Consider the following 23354-nt stretch of genomic DNA (forward strand, 5'->3'; position numbering starts at 1 on the left):
TGCACTATACCGCTACAGCTGGTAACATTATTTGAAAATTTGACATTTACCTCTATCAATTTAGTCTTCGATGTAGGCTGTATGGTCTCGTACCTTTGCCTATCCACTTGTGGATAAAATATACCACTACTTAGTCTTCGATGGGTGATCTGCAGTGATCTGTGTGGATCTGTGACATTCAGTGATCTAATAATACATTGTTTCGTACTGTTTTTGTATTATTGAACCATTAGATTTATTAAAATTATTTCTCAGTAATAAAAACTCATGTAGATAAAATGGTTGAAAATGATGAAAAAGGATTTCCTGAGCTTGGAATAAAACCATGGCTCATAAAACAACTGCACACACTTGGTATGTCTACTTAATAATTTTAAGGTTATAAATATAAAAACATATCTTTTTTGTAATCATTTTCTTATTTTTTAGGTATAAGGACGCCTACACCTATTCAAAAAGGTTGTCTATCACAGATACTGTCTGGAAATGATTGTATTGGAGCAGCCAAGACTGGTTCTGGGAAAACATTCGCGTTCGCTTTACCCGTACTTCAACATTTAGCTGAGGATCCGTATGGCATCTTTGCTTTGGTACTAACACCCACCCATGAGTTGGCTTATCAGGTACATATTTCTTTTATTTCATAGATAGGTAATGTTTTTTTTATGTAACTAGTATGTAAAACTGCTGCCCTATCGGATGATACTTGTGGAAGGAATGGATTGGTGCAGGTACGCTACTGGTTTACGCTGTAGGAGCACCAGTGGAGGATGATAAAATGAACATAGGGTTAGATCAGTTAGTCCATCATGGTAAATTTACAATGAATTTATCACTTTGGTATCCAGGGGGAACCGCGTGGATGTCAACATGACAATCCCCTTCCCCTTTCAATCAATGTAATGATCAGTGATACCATCTCTTATATATATAAACAGCACAGACATAACATGTGCCGCCTATGGTACATCTTGCATGAGGATTAAAGTCTCATGATTTCATATCTTGTAATATCACTTCCATAACTCACCTTTCAACTAAAACACATATTATAATGCAATCTGCTTAGCGGGTAAAATAGTTTTTGATATTGATGTTAAATGAGATTCTTGTTGCGGAGAATTTGTTTTTGTGTTACCTGTAAATAAAAAAAAATATTGTATGTGTAACAAAATAAAATGTGACTCAGGAGATTCATGGGATTTAATTTTTTTCCCACAGTGGGATCCTGCTCCCACAGCTTAATGTATGGAATGCCAAGAAGTTTATCTTTAGCCCTTTTGTTTAATGTAATAAAAAAAATTGTTTTAGATAGCAGATCAATTCAGTATCCTCGGCCAACCCTTGAAACTCCGAGTGTGTATAGTAACAGGTGGTTCTGATCAACTTGAGGAATCCTTGAAGTTGGCCAACAAACCACACATTGTTGTAGCGATGCCTGGGCGATTAGCTGATCATATAACTGGCTGTGATACATTTTCATTGAGGAAAGTGAGATTTTTAGTACTAGATGAAGCTGATAGGTAAGAAATTTAACATAATTATTTATAAACTAATTGGTCAAGCTACACATAAATATTGTTTGATGTAATAGAACTTAACGATAACAGGTGTCTTTTAATATATTGTTTATGCCTTTTCTTTGCTGTATGTTACAAATAAAGTTTATTCTGTCTATTATGTATATTGTAAATTGATTAAATATTAAATAATTAAAGTAAAGTATTTTTTTTATATTTAGTAAAATTTTATTGTTATTTTGTACAACTTTTCCTTTCTTTTTAATTTTTTTACATGTTATCTAGTCTTTCCAAAGACATACATTGTAAATGTGCTTCTGTTATCCTTCAATATTAAAATAATCACAGTCCATTACATTATTATTACAGAATACATTCTAAATATGTTAGTGTTTATATAAGATAATTGAATTTTAGGCTATTCAGTGAATCCTTTAATGATGATCTGGAGACCATTTTCAATGCTTTACCACAGAGGAGGCAGAATCTTCTATTCTCTGCTACAATGACAGAGGATGTGAAGGAATCAAAAATTCTTCCACTGAACAAGGATGTAAGTAACTATTATAAATTGGCATGCCCACATTTCCTTTGGTCTGTGTGAATAGAATAAGACAGCACATTAATTATTTTTTAGTTAGTTATTTATATATTTTAACCATGAAATTTTATAAATTATAAATTACTTGTGAATAGTATTATTTACAGTACAACAATTTGTAATCAAAGAAACTTGTCTGTTGCTATTTTAAACAAATGTTATTGAAATTTACATTTTTAAGATTGTCTGTGCATGTAAACTATGAAATAAAAGAAATAATATAAATATACTAAATTGAATAACAAAATAAATCAGTCATACTGAAAGAAACAAACCAGTGCCTTAAGTTGCATGCCATTTTCCTACCCTATAATGTCATTGCAATATATCATGCTTCAAACTGAAATTTGCTTTAACTCTTTTCTTTACACATCTATACATATAAATAAAATTGGAGTGTCTGTTTGCAATATTGAAATAACTGTTTTTACTATATGCATGAATATAATGCATATGAATATAAATATGGTACATACACCAATCTAGGCTAGAGCGATTTTGACGGGACTTTATTTGGCAGGTAGCTGATGTAATAAGGAGTAACTTAAGCTATTTTTATTTTAGAAAAATTAAGTTAAATTCCATGCGGACGATGTCACGGGAATCTAACTTTATTTTAATTGCAATAACATTGGATACAAATGGTAATTATTTAAATATAATTACAGAAACTTCACATTTGGCGGGAAACTGATGATCAGTTGACAGTGTCGACGCTAGACCAACGCTGTGTTGTGTGTCCTGCGTATGCCCGCGACGTATACCTCGTGCAGACGCTGCGCAAGTATAGGGAAACGAAACCAAGTTCGCACATTATAGTTTTCACTGACACTAAGAAGTAAGATTACATTTATTTGTAAATAATGAAATATATAGTAAAAATAAATGTTCGCGGCTGGCGGTATCCTTATAGGGTAGTTAGTCAGTCAGTCTTTTTCAAATCTGTATATCCAGATGAATAAAATGTATCCTAGGCATCCTGCCTAGGATACATTTTCTCACGCGCGACCATGCGCAAGCACGAATTAGCGTGAACCCAGCGCGCGTAATTACTCTTTCGCAGGTGATTGCTGGTATGTTTCAAGTCATTTCCCTTTTTTTATATCCCACTGATTTTATCTTATCTTCCAAATACACGTTTAAGATTTGTAAATCTATAACTCTATAATTTTGTCTTTGCTCTGTAGTCAGATGTCCTCTAATAATAAATAATCATTAAAAAAGGTCCTAAAGCACTCACGACGTTCTATTTGCCTACATTTATATGCACATTCTTTTCTGCGTGAAAGCCGATTCCCACGTGAAAGAACGTATGTGTAAAGGCAGCTAGTGTAATACTTGACATGCCCACATTCTGCACTGTATATTTGAAACCTATTAAACAAGGGGCTAAGACTACAATCTATTTCAGCCGCGAAGTAGTTTGCTTAGTAAGCTGGGTTTCAGTAGTAAGATAAAATTAAAGAATGCTGCATAATATCTAAGGCCTCTGGGATGGCTGTGCATGAGTGGCAAACGATGCTGACGGCCTCGGTGGTCTAGCGGTTTAGCACACCGCCTTACTTCCGATGGTCGCGTGTTCGATTCCTCGTACGGCACAAACATTTGTATTCACGAGTATGATTGTTGGTATCGGTCTGGGTATTTTCTATGTATAATATGCATGTATTTATGAAAAAAAACATATCTATGTTTTTGTATCAGTTGTCTAGTACCCATAATACAAGCTTTAGGTAGCTTAATTTGGTTCTAGATGGCGCTATGTGAATTGTTCTGAAATTATTTATTTATTTATATAGGCGACCAACAAATAGACCGTTAGCTTGTTGCCATTCCCATTGCATAAAAAAAACAAGCAACGACTCTACAAACCTTCCCATTGCATAGAAAAAGTAACCGTAAACCCAATGTTCCAGGGAATGCCAAGTCCTATCCATGATGCTGAATGCTATCAGTATGGATAATGTTTGCCTGCACGGCTTCATGCGGCAGAAAGAACGAGTGGCAGCTCTCACGCAATTCAGAAGCAACCTGAAGTGTACCCTGGTAGCGACCAATGTGGCTGCCAGAGGTCTGGATATACCGACTGTTGATCTGGTGATCAATCACAAGCTACCATTAGAGCCCAAAGAGTATATTCACAGGTATGCTAAATAAACACCTATTTGGTGCACCAGATAGTTGAAATTCTAAATTATATCTTTTGTGTGTTAATAAATAAGCAGAGCGGTCTTAAAGATCAGATTTGCACACTTTGTAACGATAATCGTCCGAAATGGCTTGTTCGATCGAGACCAAAATTTTATCGAAGGTCGACGGGCTCCATCGTTTACAACTCAAAAAAAATGCGATCGGTCAAGGTCGAGTTTTAAAGAATAAACGCTCACTCTCACTCACATTCACTCTTTTGACTCACATGTGACCTGGTGTGTAAACAACACCCCGATAACAAACCTAGTATGTAGTATGACAAGTCGTCTGCGGGGGTCTGTCTGTCTCACTCTCACATATTTTGGGTGCATTAATCCTCTGGAATACAAAAGTGAGTGTATTGTTTTTGTTAACGTATGATATGGAATGGTACTTCCGCCTGCGCTAATGGTATTCGCTGATGCCCAGTCCAGGATGATAGGATGAACCTCATGTTCATGATGAACATCAGGTCAGTTAGACAATCGTTGCAAAATCACCAGAAATCTATGAGTTTCCAGGGGCACCGCATGTAGACCATCCTGACATGGTATATTGGTAGCAATGGGCTCATTAATCCACACTACTAACAATCCTATTCAATTGATCATCACAGTGCGTCGATTTTCTAGCTTTTTTATAATACCTATAGTTTGTAACCAAATGGTTAAGTTTTTTTTAATTTTTCTAATAACTGTGATCACTTATTCTGTGTTCTGCTGTATACCATATATTCTTGGTGGTCTAAAGGAGTCACACACCGCTTTACTCTCGATGGTTGTATTTTGATTATTCTACAAGCAATTTGAATCAATTCCTTGTTACAGAGTGGGACGAACGGCGCGTGCCGGTCGTAGCGGGATGGCTATATCGCTGATCACTCCGTATGACATACTGCGGCTCGGTGAAATTGAAGAGCAGATCAATACGAAACTCACAGAATACAAGATTGATGGTGAGTCACATGCATAATAAAATAAATAAAGTTAAAAAAATGAACTATACTAATAATAATAACAATCTCAGGACAATTCACACAGCGCTATCTAGACCTAAGTTAAGCTAACTAAAGCTTGTGACAACTGATACAAATACATAGATTTTTTTTTTCGTAAATACATACATATTATACATAGAAAACACCCAGACCGATACAAACAATCATACTCATGAATACAAATGTTTGTGCCGTGCGAGGAATCGAACCCGCGACCATCGGTCGTAAAGCCGTGTGCTAGACCGCTAGACCATCGAGGTCGTCAAACTAATAATGTATATATTTTATTTTATCAGATGACGAAGCCGTTAAAGTGTTTACAACAGTGAGTGTCACCCGCCGTGAACAGGAGGCCCAGTTGGACAACGAGGAGTTTGAGCAACGCAAGAAGAACTATCGAATCAAGCGATGGATACAGGCGGGCGTCGACCCCGCCATGATGGAGGAAGGGTGAGATGTCTTTATTTCAAAATTCGACCATATAATTCAAATTATAAGTTTGAAAATTATTAATAGTCCAGTAAAGTTTTAAATTAAACCATGTCACCAGTTTTGGTGCAATATATAAAATTAAGTCCCCAAATACGTGAATAATAATTATTCAGAAAGAAATTTTGATTTAAGTTGACAGGAAAGGGGTGAAAAATTAAAAAAAAAAGGGTAGGTTAACGCTTGGTTTTCTCAACATAACTCGATAATGGTGTGTAACTCGAAAGTGGTAGATAAAAAACAAATTGTTATGACTATTGAAAAGTGCTTTAATGAAGTTTATTTCAATAAATGATTTTCTATTCTATTCTATTCTAATGGTAAGATATGAAAAAATGTGAAACAATCTCATGAAAAAACTTTTATTTAAAATAAAAATTGTAATTAAATAAATTCCGCACAAAACAGGTTCTCTTCATTTTTTCATTATCTGCTGTTGTTTAGGCACGAAAATAAAAAAAACCACTCCCTTTCTTGCCATATCATATTTCACACAGTCAAGCCATCTCTTTTTCAAAAGAGGAATGGAATTTTTGAAAAAGAGATATGGCAAGAAAGAGAGTGGTTTTTTTTATATAGATTATAAGGATAATTTATACATTCATATTTTTCTATTATCTTTATATGCATATTTTCTCCATCTAAGTTCTGTATATATCCTTATTACCTAGGGGTAAAAAGGAGCTTACAACTTTTTCTCAGGCCTACTAAATTAATAATTACATCAGTAATTTTTATATAAATAAAACAAGCCATTTCAGAGGATTAATATTAAATATGATTTTTCCTCAACAGCTTAGAAGAGATGCGTCGCAAACGCGTTAAAGCTGCGAAGAAAGCTAAATTGGCAAAAATTAAGCAGATCCAATCGAAAATAAACGAGGAAGGAGAACAGGAAGACAACCGTTTGCGACAGAGAGAAATAGAAGATAAAGACATTGATGTGTCCATCAAGGATGGAATGAAGAAAGTTAATAAAAGTTTGATGAAGAAGGACGATAGATTCAAGAATGTGATAGGAAAGATAAGCAAAATAAAGAGGAAAGCCAACACTGTTAAAGAATTGAAAACTGAGAATATGTCTAGAAAGAAAAAGAGGAAAAATGTTGCTAGTTAATTAGGTTTTTAAGAAATATATATTTATGTACTTCAAAATCTGCTGTTATTTTATTTTTACACCTAGTATATATCTGACTGCTAACGGAAATCTTCTGGATAAGCGCGCTACATCCTAGGTCTTGTCATCATTTACCATCAGATGAGGTAAGACCAAGCGCAATACCATTATTAATAAATAAAAAAAAATTGTAACGCTGACACGCGCGTCACGCAATCTCGCGATGTCCAAGATGATGCTATTCGAAGCGAAGGTTTTTTCTCTTATGGATGATAATGGAATGGTGCACCCGACTGCGTTAACGATTTACGCTGGCGTGGCAACAGTGGAGGATGATAAGATGAGTATGAGGTCGAGTCAGTGAGCTCGTTACGGTAAATTCACCATGAATTTGTCTCGATGGTTTCCAGGGAGAACCGGGTGAAGGTGGACCTGACATGGAACATTGCTAGCAATGGGATTATTATTTCACATTACCAACAATCCCCTTTGATCCATACGAGCGACGGTTACCACTTACCATCAGGTGGGCAGTCAGTTTCGGATTGATCGCTAAAATTCTTAGCTTCCTTTATTATATAGACTTTAAACTTATATTGGGTATTAATAAAAATTAAGTTTTCCAATTTGGTCTAAAAACTAATCCGGTTTGAGTTGTACATCATTCCTCAATTATCCTTGTTTTGTAGAGTTCACTTTAATAGATATAATTAGCATTATTTGAATTGTTCGACATGATGCCTACGGCCATTTACCATCGCACCGCTCGCCATCGACAGGGAATTCATTCCCACACGCTGGAACCTAAGTGGTCTCGAACAGCGCGGTTTCAGAGGAGCTTCCTCCGGCGTACTCTTAGGTTGTGAAATAAACTTCCTGCCGAGGTTTTCTCACGAGACTACAGCATGGGGTTCTTCAAGAAGGGTATATTAAGGTTTCTTAAGGGTCGGCATCGCGCACGTGACACCCCTGGTGTTTCAGGCGTCCATAGGCTACGGTAACCATTTACCATCAGACGGGCCGTATACCTGTTTGCCACAATAGTAGTATAAAAGAAAATTGTAGCATAAAGCAATTTGCTACATGTAATAAATAAAAAATAAAACACCAATATTAAAGTTGATAATAATTTATATTTATACATTGTAAAATTACAAATAAATATAACAATAATAATTTGTTTATAATTTTTAAGCAAAGATTATCGATGGCAAATCATTTGGCACAAATTTAGCCGAGAAGCTGATTGGGTACGCTCGTATTGTGTCTACTTGAGTGATTATCTTGATTTACCTGTATTCTCTCGGAGAACAAAATGATAAAAAAAATAAACATGTGCTCCAATTGGTAATGTTATTAAAATTAATATTAAGTATGGTATGGAGTGTCCATTATCCTAATCTCTTTTCTCTAAATATGTACCATATTTTTTTTTATTTTATCAAATTATCGGATATAAAAATTCTGATTTGTGCAAAACCAATGTATGAACAGTTGACACGAAATTTGCAAATGATTGCAGAAAACATTTTATAATTTTTGGATGTATCCAATGTTTTATATGTACTGCCAATTGGTATTTCCTTACAAGATAATATAAGATATATTATTTTAGCATTACATACAAAATGAGTGTCAAACAATTGACAAGAATGCAAATGATTGCAGAAATATGTTTATAAATATTAATATACCTATTACATCAAGAAATGGCAAATTAAAATTATACTATTCTAACAGAAGTTCAAGATAATCACAAAGTACAACACTTATAATTAACATTATTTTAATAATTATCCGATAGGTACCGTCTACATCCGATAAGCTGGTGAATCTACATACCAACGCTAGCTTTACTATTAACTACGTGCCAAATTACTACACAGCACTAGGTGGCCATTAGTATAGCACCTTTACCAGAGACATTTTTAAATTTAGGACTTTAGCTATTGAGCCTTTAGCCTAAAAGTTACATAAACTGTACAATACATTTTACATAACGAAAATATTAATATATGATTCAAAAGCAGTAAAATAGTAAGTTTTTATCAAAATGACATATGTATATTTTATACATAAATTTATATTTGTATAAATGTACAAAATTGGTAGAAAATAAAACCGCATATAAACTGTTCTATACATAATCCTCGAACATAAAAAAAAGAAAAATAAATGGCGGAATTGGATATGCAATGCATTTTACATTGGGGACATTCTCTAATAACTCACTGGCCACCTAGTTTCTGTATAGTTTACAAAACAAGTTTTTACGCCGCCTGCAGATAAAAAATACATTTTACATAGATAATTTCTTTAGTAGTCTAACGTATCTCCATTAACATTAATTCTGATGTATTTTTTAAATTTTCAACTTAACAACGCATGGGACAAGAGTTTTTATGTTCGCAAGCAATAGCTTGTAAATTTATAGTGCTGAAGATATTATGTTTTGATACATACTTATGCATAATTATTCTGAATTCAGCGTAAAAACCATATAACAGTTTACATGGAAACGTTTTACGCGATATAATATGGGCAGAAATATGTTGCGTTTAAAAACTGCCCGTAACGTAACTTGAAGACAAGCAATCACCAATATTTAAACCTTTTAAAATCTGTAGACAAAGTAAAATTTCCGATATCGCCGTATCCTGAAGAAGAAATGTAATAACTTCTTTACATAACTTTTTTTAATACTACGATGATGGCATACAAGCAAACACTAGAAACTGTCAAAATTGCCAAAAAATACTGCATATTTTACTTTTTAATCCGTGACTAAAATACAGTTATATGAAAAGATTAACAAGTCTATTTCCTATTTATGTCTGTCTGTATATATAAACAGTTCACAAACGAATAAGATAATCGTTATGATTTCTTTGTTGTCACAGTTTATCATTTAAAGCAATGGCAACGGGTACGGTGCCCCATAGAGCCATGTCTGCTTATATCATTAGGATATAATTTCAAAAAATCACTTTGTCTATTGACTGTCGATTTAAATATTTCTGATCATTTGCCTTGTTAAATAATCTCTACCATAACAATATAAACTATACTAAATATATAATGGAATAACAATTATAAACTAGTGTTTGGTGTCGCCAATAGTTAAAACAAACGGTCGATTTTGAGCAAACAAAAAATATTCACTAAAAATATGTTCTATTTCGTAGATGTTAAAGTTTAAAATGAATATTAAACTTTTCATCATACCTGCTTTTTAATAGCGTCACAATTAAAAGGCAGATTACCGAGTACAAGGCGTTTCAAACCTCATTCATTCCCTTTCCTCATTCATTTTCCATTTTTTGTAACATGGTACAAATTTATTTTACTGAACTTTATTTATGACACCATTTCAGGTAAAACTATGATTACACAATAAAAAAAATACAATTACGACTATTATCCCATTGGGATAGTCATCACTTGACATGTGTAAAAGTAGTCGAAATATTGAATAAATGAAATAAAGTTTTTTTACTTTTCCTAATATGGCTTCCGACGTGACCGCGAATCTCTGCTGTATACCGTAACGCACAAAGTATATATTACCTTGTCAAGAACCAAATTTACTATCCAATCAACACCTAATACGAAACTACTAAAATAATTCGTCAAATTATAAAACAAAATGAGATACGACGTCTATATACTGATGTGTAGACTATATTATCGATTTAATATTTATTAATATTATATTTAATAGATTTAAATACTTTTAGATAAAATGCATTTTCTGTACATATTTTAAATGATATACAATAACGCTTTTATATCAAGCTTGTGATAGACAAGAATAAGGCTAATTAGCTTATAATACTTGAGATGGAGTCCGGCCGCTCAGAGTTTGCATTTCGAACAGATCGGGATCGAATAGGCGATGTAACTATGAATGTCGTACGCACATAGTTTTTAGTCAAACCACATCAATCTGCGCTGTTACAAGGTTTAATTGATCACATCACTACAAAAACAAACAGTTGGGATAACCTAAATAGAATTTAGAATAGCCCAAAATTAATACGTTTATTGGTCAGTTGGAATAATATATTTTTTTAAAAGTTAATACACGTTAATAATGCAAATAAGATATATTTAAAATTTTGCCGTAAATTGTATCCCGACCAATGTATAAAGTGATCCCGACCTGTCAGAAACGAAACCTCTGAGCGGCCGGACTGTACACGACATTTCAGTGTCTTATCCAATTACAAATACATATTTTATGGAATTTGGTGTTATTTTGCAAGTCCATTTTATTCAGAATTATTTTGTCTAATTCCGCATGAGACCACAACTTTTCAGTGCGGAAACCTGACCACCGCTACTGGAAGCATTACCAACATATCTATTAGTGATCAAATCCGATCCGGCTCCGGTCGATGTTAGATTTACACCCATTTTGCGACACGTGTTAATTCTCTGAACGAGTCATCATCAGGCAACGAAAAGAACTCGGATATAGCTTGGAAGCATAGTGTTGTGTGTTGTTGTAGTTGTGCCTATTCGGCAACCAAATAGAAAAAATAATAAAATGTAAAATTAGAACTGAAAATATTTTAAACAATTCAGAAAGAAATTATTTTCTAATTGTTTAGAACATTTTCAGATTTTATTTTTTTATAATTATAAAAAGTCCATGGACAGATTGTGTTGCCAAAAAAATCGTGATTATAAAATATTATATTTTTATATCCAGTTTTATAGTGCCCTTAATACCGGTGTTAAAAATAGGTAATTATTAATTATTGAGTATTATATGCTTGTTTTGTGGTCAAATATCTGAATAAATAACTATAAACAAATAGTATTTTCTTTATAAATTTACACAGTAACATAATGAAAGATACTGAAATGTCATACTACCTCGTAAAAGCTATATAAGTTTAAATGTCCACTTTAATATTGAAATTCTCCGTTGATGATGTTACTCGGACATTTGTAGCAGCGAGTTGATGGTAGCGTCCTTGTTGCCGTGATTCGCTTCCAACACTGACTTTATCACCTCCTTATCGATGCTTGGGAACATCTCTTCGATCTGCAAAAATAAAATTATAGCAATGACGATACGGTTCGGAGGGGGGTACACTTACTGCGCGGGGTACATCAGCATAGTCGCGTACCCTTGTTAAATCTTTATTGAAATGGTTTAAAAATATGATACCTGCTGCAACTGCAGCTGTTACGGTCGCTTGTTATAGCTGGTTAGGTGGGGGGTACATTGGCATCGTTGTTTATCACAAAGCTTTACTAGTATTTTTTGAAGCCTATAAAAAGATGACTGTATTTACCTGCTGCAACTGTTCCGCAGTGATGGGCGGTTGCTGCACCTGTTGCTGTTGTGGTTGCGGATGCGCTTGCTGTATCTGGTTAGGTGGGGGATACGCGTGCTGCGCGGGGTACATTGGCATCGTCGCGTACCCCATACCAGTGCTGGGCACTACGAGGACCGGGGGGAACGCCGCTACCGCTGCTGGGCCCACCTTTAATGTTCAAACACATATAATTTAAAAACACAGCAAATAATATCTCGACAATACATAGAGCGCCATCCCAAGCTAAGCAGAATTTGTGTTGTGGGTACTAGACAACTGATATGAATACATAGATATATTTTTGTGAACACATAATACAATCATATTCATGAATATAATTGTTTGTACCGTGCAAGGAATCGAACTTATTAGAAGTAAGCCGGTGTGCTAAACCGTTAGACCACCGAGGCCGTCGAAAACAGGTAACTTCCGCAGTTAAATGTATACATACAATAAAAATGAAACTGATCGTGTCGTGTATCCATCTATATTGAATAATTATTATTAAATTTATAAATACAATAATCATTATATGTTTAAAATAATAAATTTCTGGTTATAATAAAATGTAAGGGGATTATTAATTGAGAAAAAACGGACTATAACTCAGTGGGGGAAGTCAATCTCAGTCAAAATCAAAGAAAATATCAGTAAATCATTACAATCAAAAATCAACGACGACGATACCACTTAAGTTCATGACTATCCCTATACTCAGCTGAAGAATTTGTTCGTTTCTGTACGCTAATATCTGAAACTATATGTTGGAATTGAAAAAATACCGTCTCTTGTGGAAGGCTACGCTAACTGCGTTACATTCTGCACACGCTATAATCTTTAGGTACCGAGCAAAACGAAGAACAAGTAAAATTAAATTAAACAGATAAAATTTATTTTATAAATAAATAAGCAACATATAGAAAAACACCCATATACCCAAACATACACCCACGGATACATATGTCTGTAATATGCGGGACTGAACCCGGAACCACCATAGGGATTCCCACGGTCGCGGCTTCATTTCGCGAAGTCATATACTGTTGTTGATGATGAACTAATTTACCATACAAAACCCATTACCATTATTAGACAAACATTGTTTTAAACTTTTTTCATTGACCTTTACAATTGTACATATTATAAAAAAAAGATACTTACCATAACTAGTGGTTATAGTAAATTGTTGTCGAAATTCGACCACAAATCATTTAACATTGGGGAAGATACTATCAACCAACCAAACAACGCCATCTAGTCCCAATCTTGTTTAGATTTGCTTGAGCTTATGTTATGGATACTAGACAACTGATATAAATACTTAGATATTTTTTCTGTAAATACACTTAATATACGTAGAAAATATCCAGACCGATACAAACAATCATATTCATGAATACAAATGTTTGTACCGTGCGAGGAATCACACCCGGGACCATTGGAAATAAAGGCTGATGCTAAACCACAAAACTACTGAATCCGTCATATAACATGTACAATTGCTAGAAATAACGTCACAAACATTATTCAAATTCAATGTACATACTACCCGTCTATTCACAGGATATGACACTGGTGCGGAGTTGGTATGGTTGCGCATCTGTGGATAGATTTCTCGATAATTATGCTAATATTATACTAATTAAGGAGCCACTCATAAATTAAACAACTACCAATTACACAAATTTTTACCCTTAGTTGGTAATAACTCAGTCATACCCAATCTATGTTTTTTTTTCGAACTATTCTAATGCTGTTGGCCACAGCTGACCTTTACAGCTTCACCGAACGACAAAGGGCGACTGCCGAGGGCACTCAAAACAACACAATAAAATAATCTATAATGCCCAATTTACACTCAGCCCAAGTGGGCAGGGAAGTGAGCAGCGCGAGAGTGTAAACGCGAGTGGAAACACTTCCTCGATTGTCGGTTTTTCGTGCACGAGGGAAAGAACTGGCAGCGCGAGTGGCAGCGTGTTTTTACATTCAGCCCTCTCGCTAAGTTGTCACCCGACAATATTTCCGGCAGCGTGCGTGGCAGGAGAAGCGGCTGAATGTAAACGTAGCATAAGATGTTACTTATACATATTAATTACTTTTGACTTTAAAAATACCAGACCAGAGGGAGATATTAATGATTGTACTCGTATAAGTCGTGAGCGTGGGTCGTTTCACTTAAATCCTACCACTAAGCAAATATGGAGCGGCTGAAGGCCAACTCCTGCTTGACGGATAAAATTAGTCTGAGAGCATCGCTAGGAGTTCGAACCTCTGCTTAGACCTTCGTAATTACGATCGTTTGAATTAGAATGCGGATCGATCGCACGCGAGGTTGGGACATCTGTGGGTCATGAAAATATTTTATTATACATTTTTTAATGTATACTTACAGAATAACTCAGCACTAGATTGATCATGCCTTCCACACCGTCTCCTTGTTTCCCATTCAGCGGATACCAGTCTTCGTGCGTCTCTCCCTGTAATTAATACATTTATTTCATTTATTGTCCTGATAGAAAGTAGCAACCGTTTCTTAAAGGATGATAATGGCATGGGAAACAGCTATTGCTAATATTTATTTATTTGCTTGCTATATGGTCCCTTAATATATGTAGTTTTGTATCTTAATATATAATAAAAGTACATGCAATGCAAATATTGAAATAGATATCATATTTATTTTAATACAATATGTCAGTAACGATTAGATAACAGAAGCTGGCGGGGCACTAGTGGAGGATGATAGCGTAAATCCTTAACGCTAGCGGTTTTTTTTTGGACTACTCTAATTCTGTTAGTCGCAGGTGGCCTTTATAGCTACACCGGACGATAGGGGCCAAGTGCAGATGGCACTCTAAACCCGCGGAAGGACTTATATTAACGGGGCATGGGGGTAGGGACCCCCAGGCCCCGTTAATATGTTGTTGGATGTTATACATTGTTAATAACGGGTTATTAACAATGTATAACATCCATGCAGTCACTTCTCTACATAGAGAACAAATAAACCAAATAAGCACAACACGTTTTGGAGATATCACGGGCGTCGCATGATAACATGATTCACTTATCACTTTTAGTATTAAACACTCACATTTAACACCGCTGGCGGTATAGTGATGTGCACCCACGCAATCAGCTCGTCCATTGTGAAGGAGCACTCGTCAAAAATTTCCAAATACATGGAGTTCACTCCGGGCGGTAATAGACTGCAAATTATTGAAACGGTTAATCGAAAAATAAATTAAATAATATATTTTTTTTTATGGATCATAATGGAATGGTGCGACAACGATTTATGCTGGTGGGGCACCAGTGGAGGATGATAAGATGAGTATGATGTCGGGTCTAAATGACCCGACATCATGCCCATCTTGGCATTTGGCAATTTACCAGGATGGTTTCCAGGAGGAACTGGAGAGAGCTCAACTTGACATGGTACATTACTAGTAAAGGAGTTATTAGTCCACACTAAAATTAATAAATTTTCAATAACTCTATAAGTTTATAGAATTACTAGCTGTCCCGGCAAACGTTGTTTTGCCTTAAAATGATAAAAAAAATTAGAGATGGACTACCCCTAATATTTAGAGGGATGAAAAATAGATGTTGGCCGACTCTCAGACCTACTCAATACGCTCACAAAATTTCATGAGAATCGGTCAAGCTCTTTCGGAGGAGTATGGGAACGAAAACTGTGACACGAGAATTTTATATATAAGATTCAAGTCGAAGTTATATAGGAACAGATAAACATGATACATCTCGATGACAATCCCTATCTATATTTTATTTTTAAAAAAGTCCTGGGTAACAGACATTATTCCATATTTTCTGTACATGGGTAAATTATTTGTTCTCTCAAACCCATGACCACCATAAATAAGTATCTGATAGCCCATTGAGCCTGTCTGTTGCTGTAAAGAGTAAATTGCTATTCGATATTTGACTCATGATACGTGGGAGAAGCCCTCGAAAGTAGAAAGTGTTTCCATAATAATGCGAGTGATAATTCATTGAACTCTTCAATTTTGTATTAACAATGATTCATATCATCTGTAATCTAGCAAAATATTATGATAACAACAAATCGCGAGTGAATATATTTTTTTTATCACTTGAAACTCCTCTATACATTTATGACTAATAGTAATATGTATTTGAGTCATAATTACGTCCCCATAATATAATTTATTATGAGATAGGTACAATGACCAATTTGTTATGTATTCAAATTATATGTAAACTGGCTTTTAAAAATAAATAAATAAAATATTCAATTGAGTTTCTTGCCAGTTCTCAATTGGATCTATATACCAAACTGAACGGTAGGGAAAAAAATATATATAAAAAAATTGACGTTCATAAGCGGCTAAAATATACTACATGAATAAATTTAAAATCTATTCAAAGACTTGCTTCATATATTATATTATTTTGTTAATTACATTTTGTTATCAGTTGTGCAATATAATGTTTTTTTTATTGATGTACCATTATTTTTTGAGCCTAATTAAAAAAAAATAGCATTCTGTACTCCTCCTTCTCTGTATAAACTATAATATGTACGAAACACACACCACGACTCGCGCAATTTTCGTAAAAAGGACAAATTTCTTCTTCGTACCCTGTCTTACTTCACGTATTAATCTAATGATTAGTGTGGAGAATACTTACCAATGAACGACTTTGTTCCACCTCGGTGTCTTCCCACCGCTGGGGTCTGTGTGGGTCTCGTATATGCAGTGACCGACACGCATACGTACGTATGGATCCATTCTAGTGAGTCCTGGAATAAAATAAGGCGGCAAAAATTACTTTATAATAATAGTAATAATCCTGGACAATCCACAAAGCGCCATCTAGTCCCAAGCTATGCTGTACTTATACTGTTATCGAAGGCAGGAGTACCATTAAATTATCACCATAGGTAGAGCTATTTTATGTACTTCCCATATGATAGAATAATATGGATATTCCCCGAATCCTAGGATTTGTTTTTAAGCAGAAAAACAGAACTAGCGTTTTATTATTTTTACAGAGAGAGAAAACATATACTTCCTATAAGTATAAGGACGGTTTAAAGGATAGTACGATAAATAGATAGAAACTTGATTCATTAAAACCAAATATATTTTTAAATGTAACAATTTCTTATATTTATACAAGAATCAACAATCATTTAACACTTCCATTTTGAAGTTGTATAAAAACTTACCATACAAATTTGTGCCTCAAAAATCGATACATGATTGATAGAAGAAACTATTTATATTTAACTAAATCTTAATCAAAATTACCAACACGTTTAAACAAATAAATTACTTATTGGAACAAAAAAAAATAAGGGTTATCCATATTAATATCAATGTTTGAGGTAGATGGAGTTTTTTTTGTTTTTGGTATATGAAAATTTCAAAAGTATCGGCAAAGCACATGTGACACCTCGTGTAGTGTGTTTCGCATAGTGGTATTTCGGCGTCTACAGGCTACGGTAACCATTTACCATCATATAGGCCGTATACTTGTTTGCCAACTTCGTAGTATAAAAAAACATTCCTACACAGAAAGCACCCAGACCAATGCAAATGTTTATAATAATAATAATCAATAACTGCGCCATCTAGTCCCACGGTAAGCAGAGATTGTGTTAGGGTAGACTAGGGTACTAGACAACGGACATAAATACTTCGATGCTTTTTTTGTAAATGCATTCAAATTAAAAAATAATTTATCATGTAGGACATTTTAGCCGCTTATGAACGTCAAATTTTTTATATTATAATTTTTCCCTACCGTCCAGTTAAGTATATAGATCTAATTGAGAAGAACTAGCAATAAACTCAATAGAATTACTTATTTTTATTACATACATACTATACATAGAAAACACTCAGAAGGTTACAAAAAACACATTTATGAATACAAATGTTTGCACCGTGCGAGGAATCCAACCCGCGACCATCCGAAGTAAAGCGATGTGCTAAATAACTAGCCCACCGAGGCCGTCATATCATATGACCATTAAAAAATATTATTGTAGTACTAACCATAGTTCTTAACAAGTTTCGCCTGTGCTATCGTAACGCTTAATCTTGCCGTGAGAGGCGGCCCGGCTGCTGGCAGCTGTACATAAATAAATAATGAATCAATTAATGTCAGTACATATCATGCTTCACTCACATTAAAGCTTAATGGGAAATTCACATGCCTAAAGGTTAAGCTAGTAGAGAACACCATAAGGCAATAAGCTCACTTTTTTGTATAAATATTATTATTATTTTGAAAATAGTTGGACCTGCGACATCGTTTCTTTAGTATTTGGAATAACAATAATTTATATTTAACTAGCTGTCCCGGCAAACGTTGTATTGCCATATAAATTTATTACTAATATTGTTTTTAAAATTAGAGGGGTGAAAATTTTGGGTTGTATTCATTTATCACCCTTTCTATTAATTTTTTTTGTGAATGATAGTGGGATGGTTCACCCGCCTGCGCTAACGATTTACGCTGGCGGGGCACCAGTGGAGGATGACAAGATGAGCATGAGCTCAGGTCAGTTAGTCCATCGTGGTACGCCATAAATTTATCACGATGGTTTCCAGGGGGAACCGCGTGGAGGTTCAACCTGACATAGTACATTGCTAGTAATGAGGTCATGAGTCCACATTACTAACAATCCCCTTCCCCCTACTATTCATTTATCATTTACCACATTACATAAAAATAAAATAGACCAAAAACTAAAAAGAAATGATAAGGGATGGACAACCCTCATCACTTGGGGGGAAGAGGATTGTTAGTAATGTGGATTGATAACCCCATTGCTAGCAATGTACCATGTCAGGTCGACCTCCACGCGGTTCCCCCTGGAAACCATCGTGTTAAATTCCTGATGAATTTGCACGATGGGCTAACTGACCTGACCTCATGCTCATCTTATCATCCTCCACTGGTGCTCCGCTAGCGTAAACCGTTAGCGCAGGCGGTTGCACCATTCCATTATCAACCCAAAAAAAAAAACCCTTATCACTTAGGGATATGAAAAAAAGATAGTAGCTGTTTCTCAGACCTACTGAATACGAATATTTTTTGTTAGTTTTCGGTGTATAGGATTATGGTCAACATATATATATTTTAATTTATTTATTTATTAAAGTTACGTACTTTTTGTTATAATGACTCGTAGTTTTTAGTCAATCAGGAAAATAAAACGAACAAAGGAAATCTTATATATAAAATTCTCGTGTCACAATGTTAGTTACCATACTCCTCCGAAACAGCTCGACCAATTTTTATGAAATTTTATATGCATATTCAGTAGGTCTCAGAATCGGCTACTATCTATTTTTCATACCACTAAAATGATAATGGTTGTCCACCCTTAACATAATACATACAACCCTAAATTTTCACCCTTCTATCACAAACCTGTATTTTTTAATATCGATATTAATTTATATGGTAAAACAACGTTTGCCGGATCAGCTAGTATTAATATAGATAAAGAATTAATAAAATAAATTTTAATATACATACAATATGCCTCGAATACGTCCTAACCACAAGTCTGGGACGTCCGTACATGTTGCAATCACATACTAAATACAATAACAAATGACACTGTCCATGTGTCTGTTATCATTGTGGTCTTATTGGCTCAACTCAATCATAATTACAATAGACCTAATTAAAGATAGACATTGCTGCTAATCATGCAGTGAGATAAGAAATTATTAGTTTGTTTATTAATATGTATATAACACAAAGTAATTTATCGATAATACATAAAGAATATAAAAAAGATGTCAAAAAAAATTAAATATGTTGTTTAATAATATATCATAAATTTATGTATAAAACATATATCTTTGTAACTATTGTAAAATAAATATATACATTAAGGACAGTGTTATATATGAATGTGGATGGTTATAATGGCAGAGAAAGACCGAAAAGGAGATGGATGGACTGTGTGAAAGATATTGTAAAAAAGGGAGTCGATATGACTGCGAACAGGGATGAATGGAAGAGAAAAACATTTTACGCCGAATCCATAATAAATGGGATAAGGGAAAAGCAGATGATGATGATAAAGAATGTAAATACAGAAAGAAAATATCATGTGCTCACTTATTTTTTAACTTTCGCGTTTAGTACACATTGTTATATAGTCAAAGGCGTTTTAACATTAGTAATTTTATGGCAAATACAACAAAATATACTGCTCAGTCAGCACTTGACCACGGCTAGTGCAATCTACTCGAAATGTCGAGGGAGGTTCATTTACCATAAAATTATTCGTGTTAAAACCCGTTTAACTATATTAATAATATCATGTGTATCCTAAAAACAATGAAACTGTGATCAAATTGATATTTCCTCTGGAGATCATAGCATGGGATTTCCTATATTATGGATTTTTAAAGAATGCAATTCAAACATTACAGTTTCATCTTCCAATTTTTTTCTATTGTTTTGATATTTTTTTTATAGTATTCTAGCTATATAGTATGCTAGAGCTATATAGCTAGTATTATCAAAAAACACCAACATGAATAGAAACAATCATATTCATGAACATAATTGTAAACACCATGCCAGATAATGAATACACTGTGGGAAGGTAGGTGGTGTGCAAAACTGCTACAACATGGGCCAGCACTATAAATGCCCATATTATAAACAGGGCATAATAATATTATTTTTTTATTTTATTTATATTGTTATATATCTGTATCCTGTTTGTATAAATAGTACAAATGTAAATACCAGTGACATAAACATAAAAATAAAATGTTACATATTAATTACTTGCTGTTTTAATTTATTGTATGGTAAGCACCATAGAATAAAGAATAGAAGAGAATAATCTATAGTTAAATAAACTTAATATAAGCACATTAGTACAAATGCAAAGGCCGCATGATTAGGGAAAAGATACCTAAATGGACAAAAGACATTACAGAGTGGTACCCAAGAGGACACAAAAGAAGCAGAGGCAGACAGGCCAAAAGATGGGAAGATGACATTAGGAAAGTAGCAGGGAAAGTTTGGACTCATGACGAACACTTTGGAAATGCTTAGAGGAGGCCTATGTCACATGACAGACTGTTCACATTTAGATGTGGGAAAAATAAAAAAAATATATATATATAGACTAACAGGACCACAGTTACTGCCTAAACTCATATATACATTTGTAAAGATAACAGTAAATAAAGGCTTTATTATTATTATACAAATGCAAATAACAGTGATATAATTTGAAAAAAATATTACAGTTGAACTTCTTGCCGTTTTAATTTCTTGAATGGTAAGCACCATAGAATATAAAGGAAATAATCTATATTCAAATATATTTAATATAAACACATTAGTACAGTAGTAGCAAATAACAGAGATAAAATTAAAAAAAAATGTTAAGTACAAAAATGTTCAAATTCTTGCTGTTCTAATTTCTTGAATGGTAAGGACCATAGAATAGTAAAGACATAATATATATTCAAATAAACAATCTAAATTCAAATAACACTTGGCTGTTGCTATTTTAAAAAATGTTGTTCAGAATTGCAATTTTACGTGAATACAAACTGCCAAATTATAAAGTTGATAAAAATATAAATAAATATTAGTTATTTGAGTAACAAAATAAATTAGTCAGATCTCAAAATCTGTCAGTTTATTATAAAAAAAATACATGTTAACATACATTTTATAGAAAACCCAGGTCCTTATTACTTAAAAAAGACTATGTACACATTATTTTTGTGCATTGAAGTTAAATAAATAAATAAAAAGAAATAATAGTAAACTATGTTACATACCGTGTTGCCACACAGCTGTTGCTGCAGCGCGAGGGCTGCTTGATAATCAGCATCAACACTGTCTGTAGTGCCATCTGTGCGAAGGAATCCTGCTGGAAGAGGGCCAAGCAGTACCTGCAAACAATATACATTACTAGCTGTATCCTATGACAATGCTGGCCTGGATTTGGGTAAAATTTTATTGTATATGTAAATGTTTGTGCATTTAGTTTGAATCTATCTAGCAGATGTGGTGAAGTGACAAACTATTAAACATTAAATTTTATGTCTTTACATTGAAGGTACACAAAATGTAACATATTAATAAAGAACTACAGTTTAGCAGAAAATGGTGTTCATATAAGTATTTTTTAAAATACTTTATTACAAACATTTATCTATCATTATAAATATTAGTAAAATAATTATTACTTACTTAAACTTTTATTTAGTTTTATTATGGTTTTTTTCTGTGTAACAATCAATATAAAGTTACTACCCTTTTCTTATCTTAATGTTACTTTCTCTACTGTTAGTCTGGAAAAGATTGCTTAGCGATAAGACCGCTTTTTGTACCAGTGTATGTAATATAACATTTTGTGTGTTTTCTTTGTCTGGAGCAATAATGAGTTTAAATAAAAATAAATAAAATAAAGCAGGAATAGAGTTGATCTGATCAATGGTAACATTACTAATATAAATATTACAATAAACAGACAAATAAAACCATGACAAAAGAAAGAATAATATTACTTTCAATGTTTCTGTTATCATGTTTCTTTAATTTGTATTGAGGCTATCTAATATACGTTACGTTGGACAGAGGAACGTAGAGTCTTTTGGAAATATTAATAAACAAAACCAACTTAAACATTACCATCAGTACAAAAATTAGAAATAAATAAATATCTAATTTACAAAATAATGATTTTACTTCAATATTACAATCAGACCTACTACCTATTACATAAATAAGGTAAATTGGTATTTTGTAAGTTAGATATAACAACGCAAAATACACCACAACAAGAATGAATCACCAAATTTGCTTCTGGAAACCGCAAACATTTTAGTCAAAACTCACCCTACGGCGACGCTCTTCATTTCTATCATCAGACATTGCAGAAGTCATGGCTATTAATTTAAACACTTTACAATTCAGTTAAATAACGTAAGGAGGAATATATTCCAGTGTAGTTATCGAAACGAAATAATGATGAGTTTATGAACTTTATGACACAAATTTGCATGAAACACTGAAATTCACAAACAATGATTGAAAGAATATTGAATGACATTAA

The 23354-nt window shown here is 33.7% G+C and overlaps 2 protein-coding genes across 3 annotated transcripts; one reads left to right on the top strand and one right to left on the bottom strand.

Annotated features, from left to right (window-relative positions):
* The first annotated feature begins 148 nt into the window (after nucleotides 1-148).
* LOC131853964 (probable ATP-dependent RNA helicase Dbp45A) lies at nucleotides 149-6936 on the top strand. Its single transcript, XM_059205063.1, has 9 exons — nucleotides 149-354; nucleotides 430-623; nucleotides 1312-1523; nucleotides 1938-2073; nucleotides 2790-2959; nucleotides 4038-4265; nucleotides 5139-5266; nucleotides 5605-5758; nucleotides 6593-6936. The coding sequence occupies exons 1-9, from the start codon at nucleotides 279-281 to the stop codon at nucleotides 6912-6914; spliced, it is 1620 nt and encodes a 539-aa protein (XP_059061046.1). The 5' UTR covers nucleotides 149-278; the 3' UTR covers nucleotides 6915-6936.
* Nucleotides 6937-11758: 4822 nt separating this feature from the next.
* LOC131853992 (toll-interacting protein-like) lies at nucleotides 11759-23333 on the bottom strand. Of its 2 annotated transcripts, XM_059205110.1 has the most exons (8): nucleotides 23138-23333; nucleotides 22075-22188; nucleotides 18295-18370; nucleotides 16922-17033; nucleotides 15339-15453; nucleotides 14635-14721; nucleotides 12221-12412; nucleotides 11759-11967 (listed from the first exon to the last, which is right to left on the bottom strand). In XM_059205110.1, exons 1-8 carry the CDS (start codon nucleotides 23183-23185, stop codon nucleotides 11857-11859), a joined length of 855 nt encoding a protein of 284 aa, XP_059061093.1. In that variant the 5' UTR covers nucleotides 23186-23333; the 3' UTR covers nucleotides 11759-11856. The 2 variants fall into 2 exon arrangements, with proteins under 2 accessions (XP_059061093.1, XP_059061092.1); XM_059205109.1 differs by lacking the exons at nucleotides 11759-11967; nucleotides 12221-12412 and adding an exon at nucleotides 13478-13844.
* Nucleotides 23334-23354: the final 21 nt, after the last annotated feature.

Source organism: Achroia grisella, unplaced genomic scaffold (assembly GCF_030625045.1).
Source record: "Achroia grisella isolate CSIRO2021 unplaced genomic scaffold, CSIRO_AGI_Agris_v1 utg918, whole genome shotgun sequence".
Lineage (NCBI taxonomy): Eukaryota > Metazoa > Arthropoda > Insecta > Lepidoptera > Pyralidae > Achroia > Achroia grisella.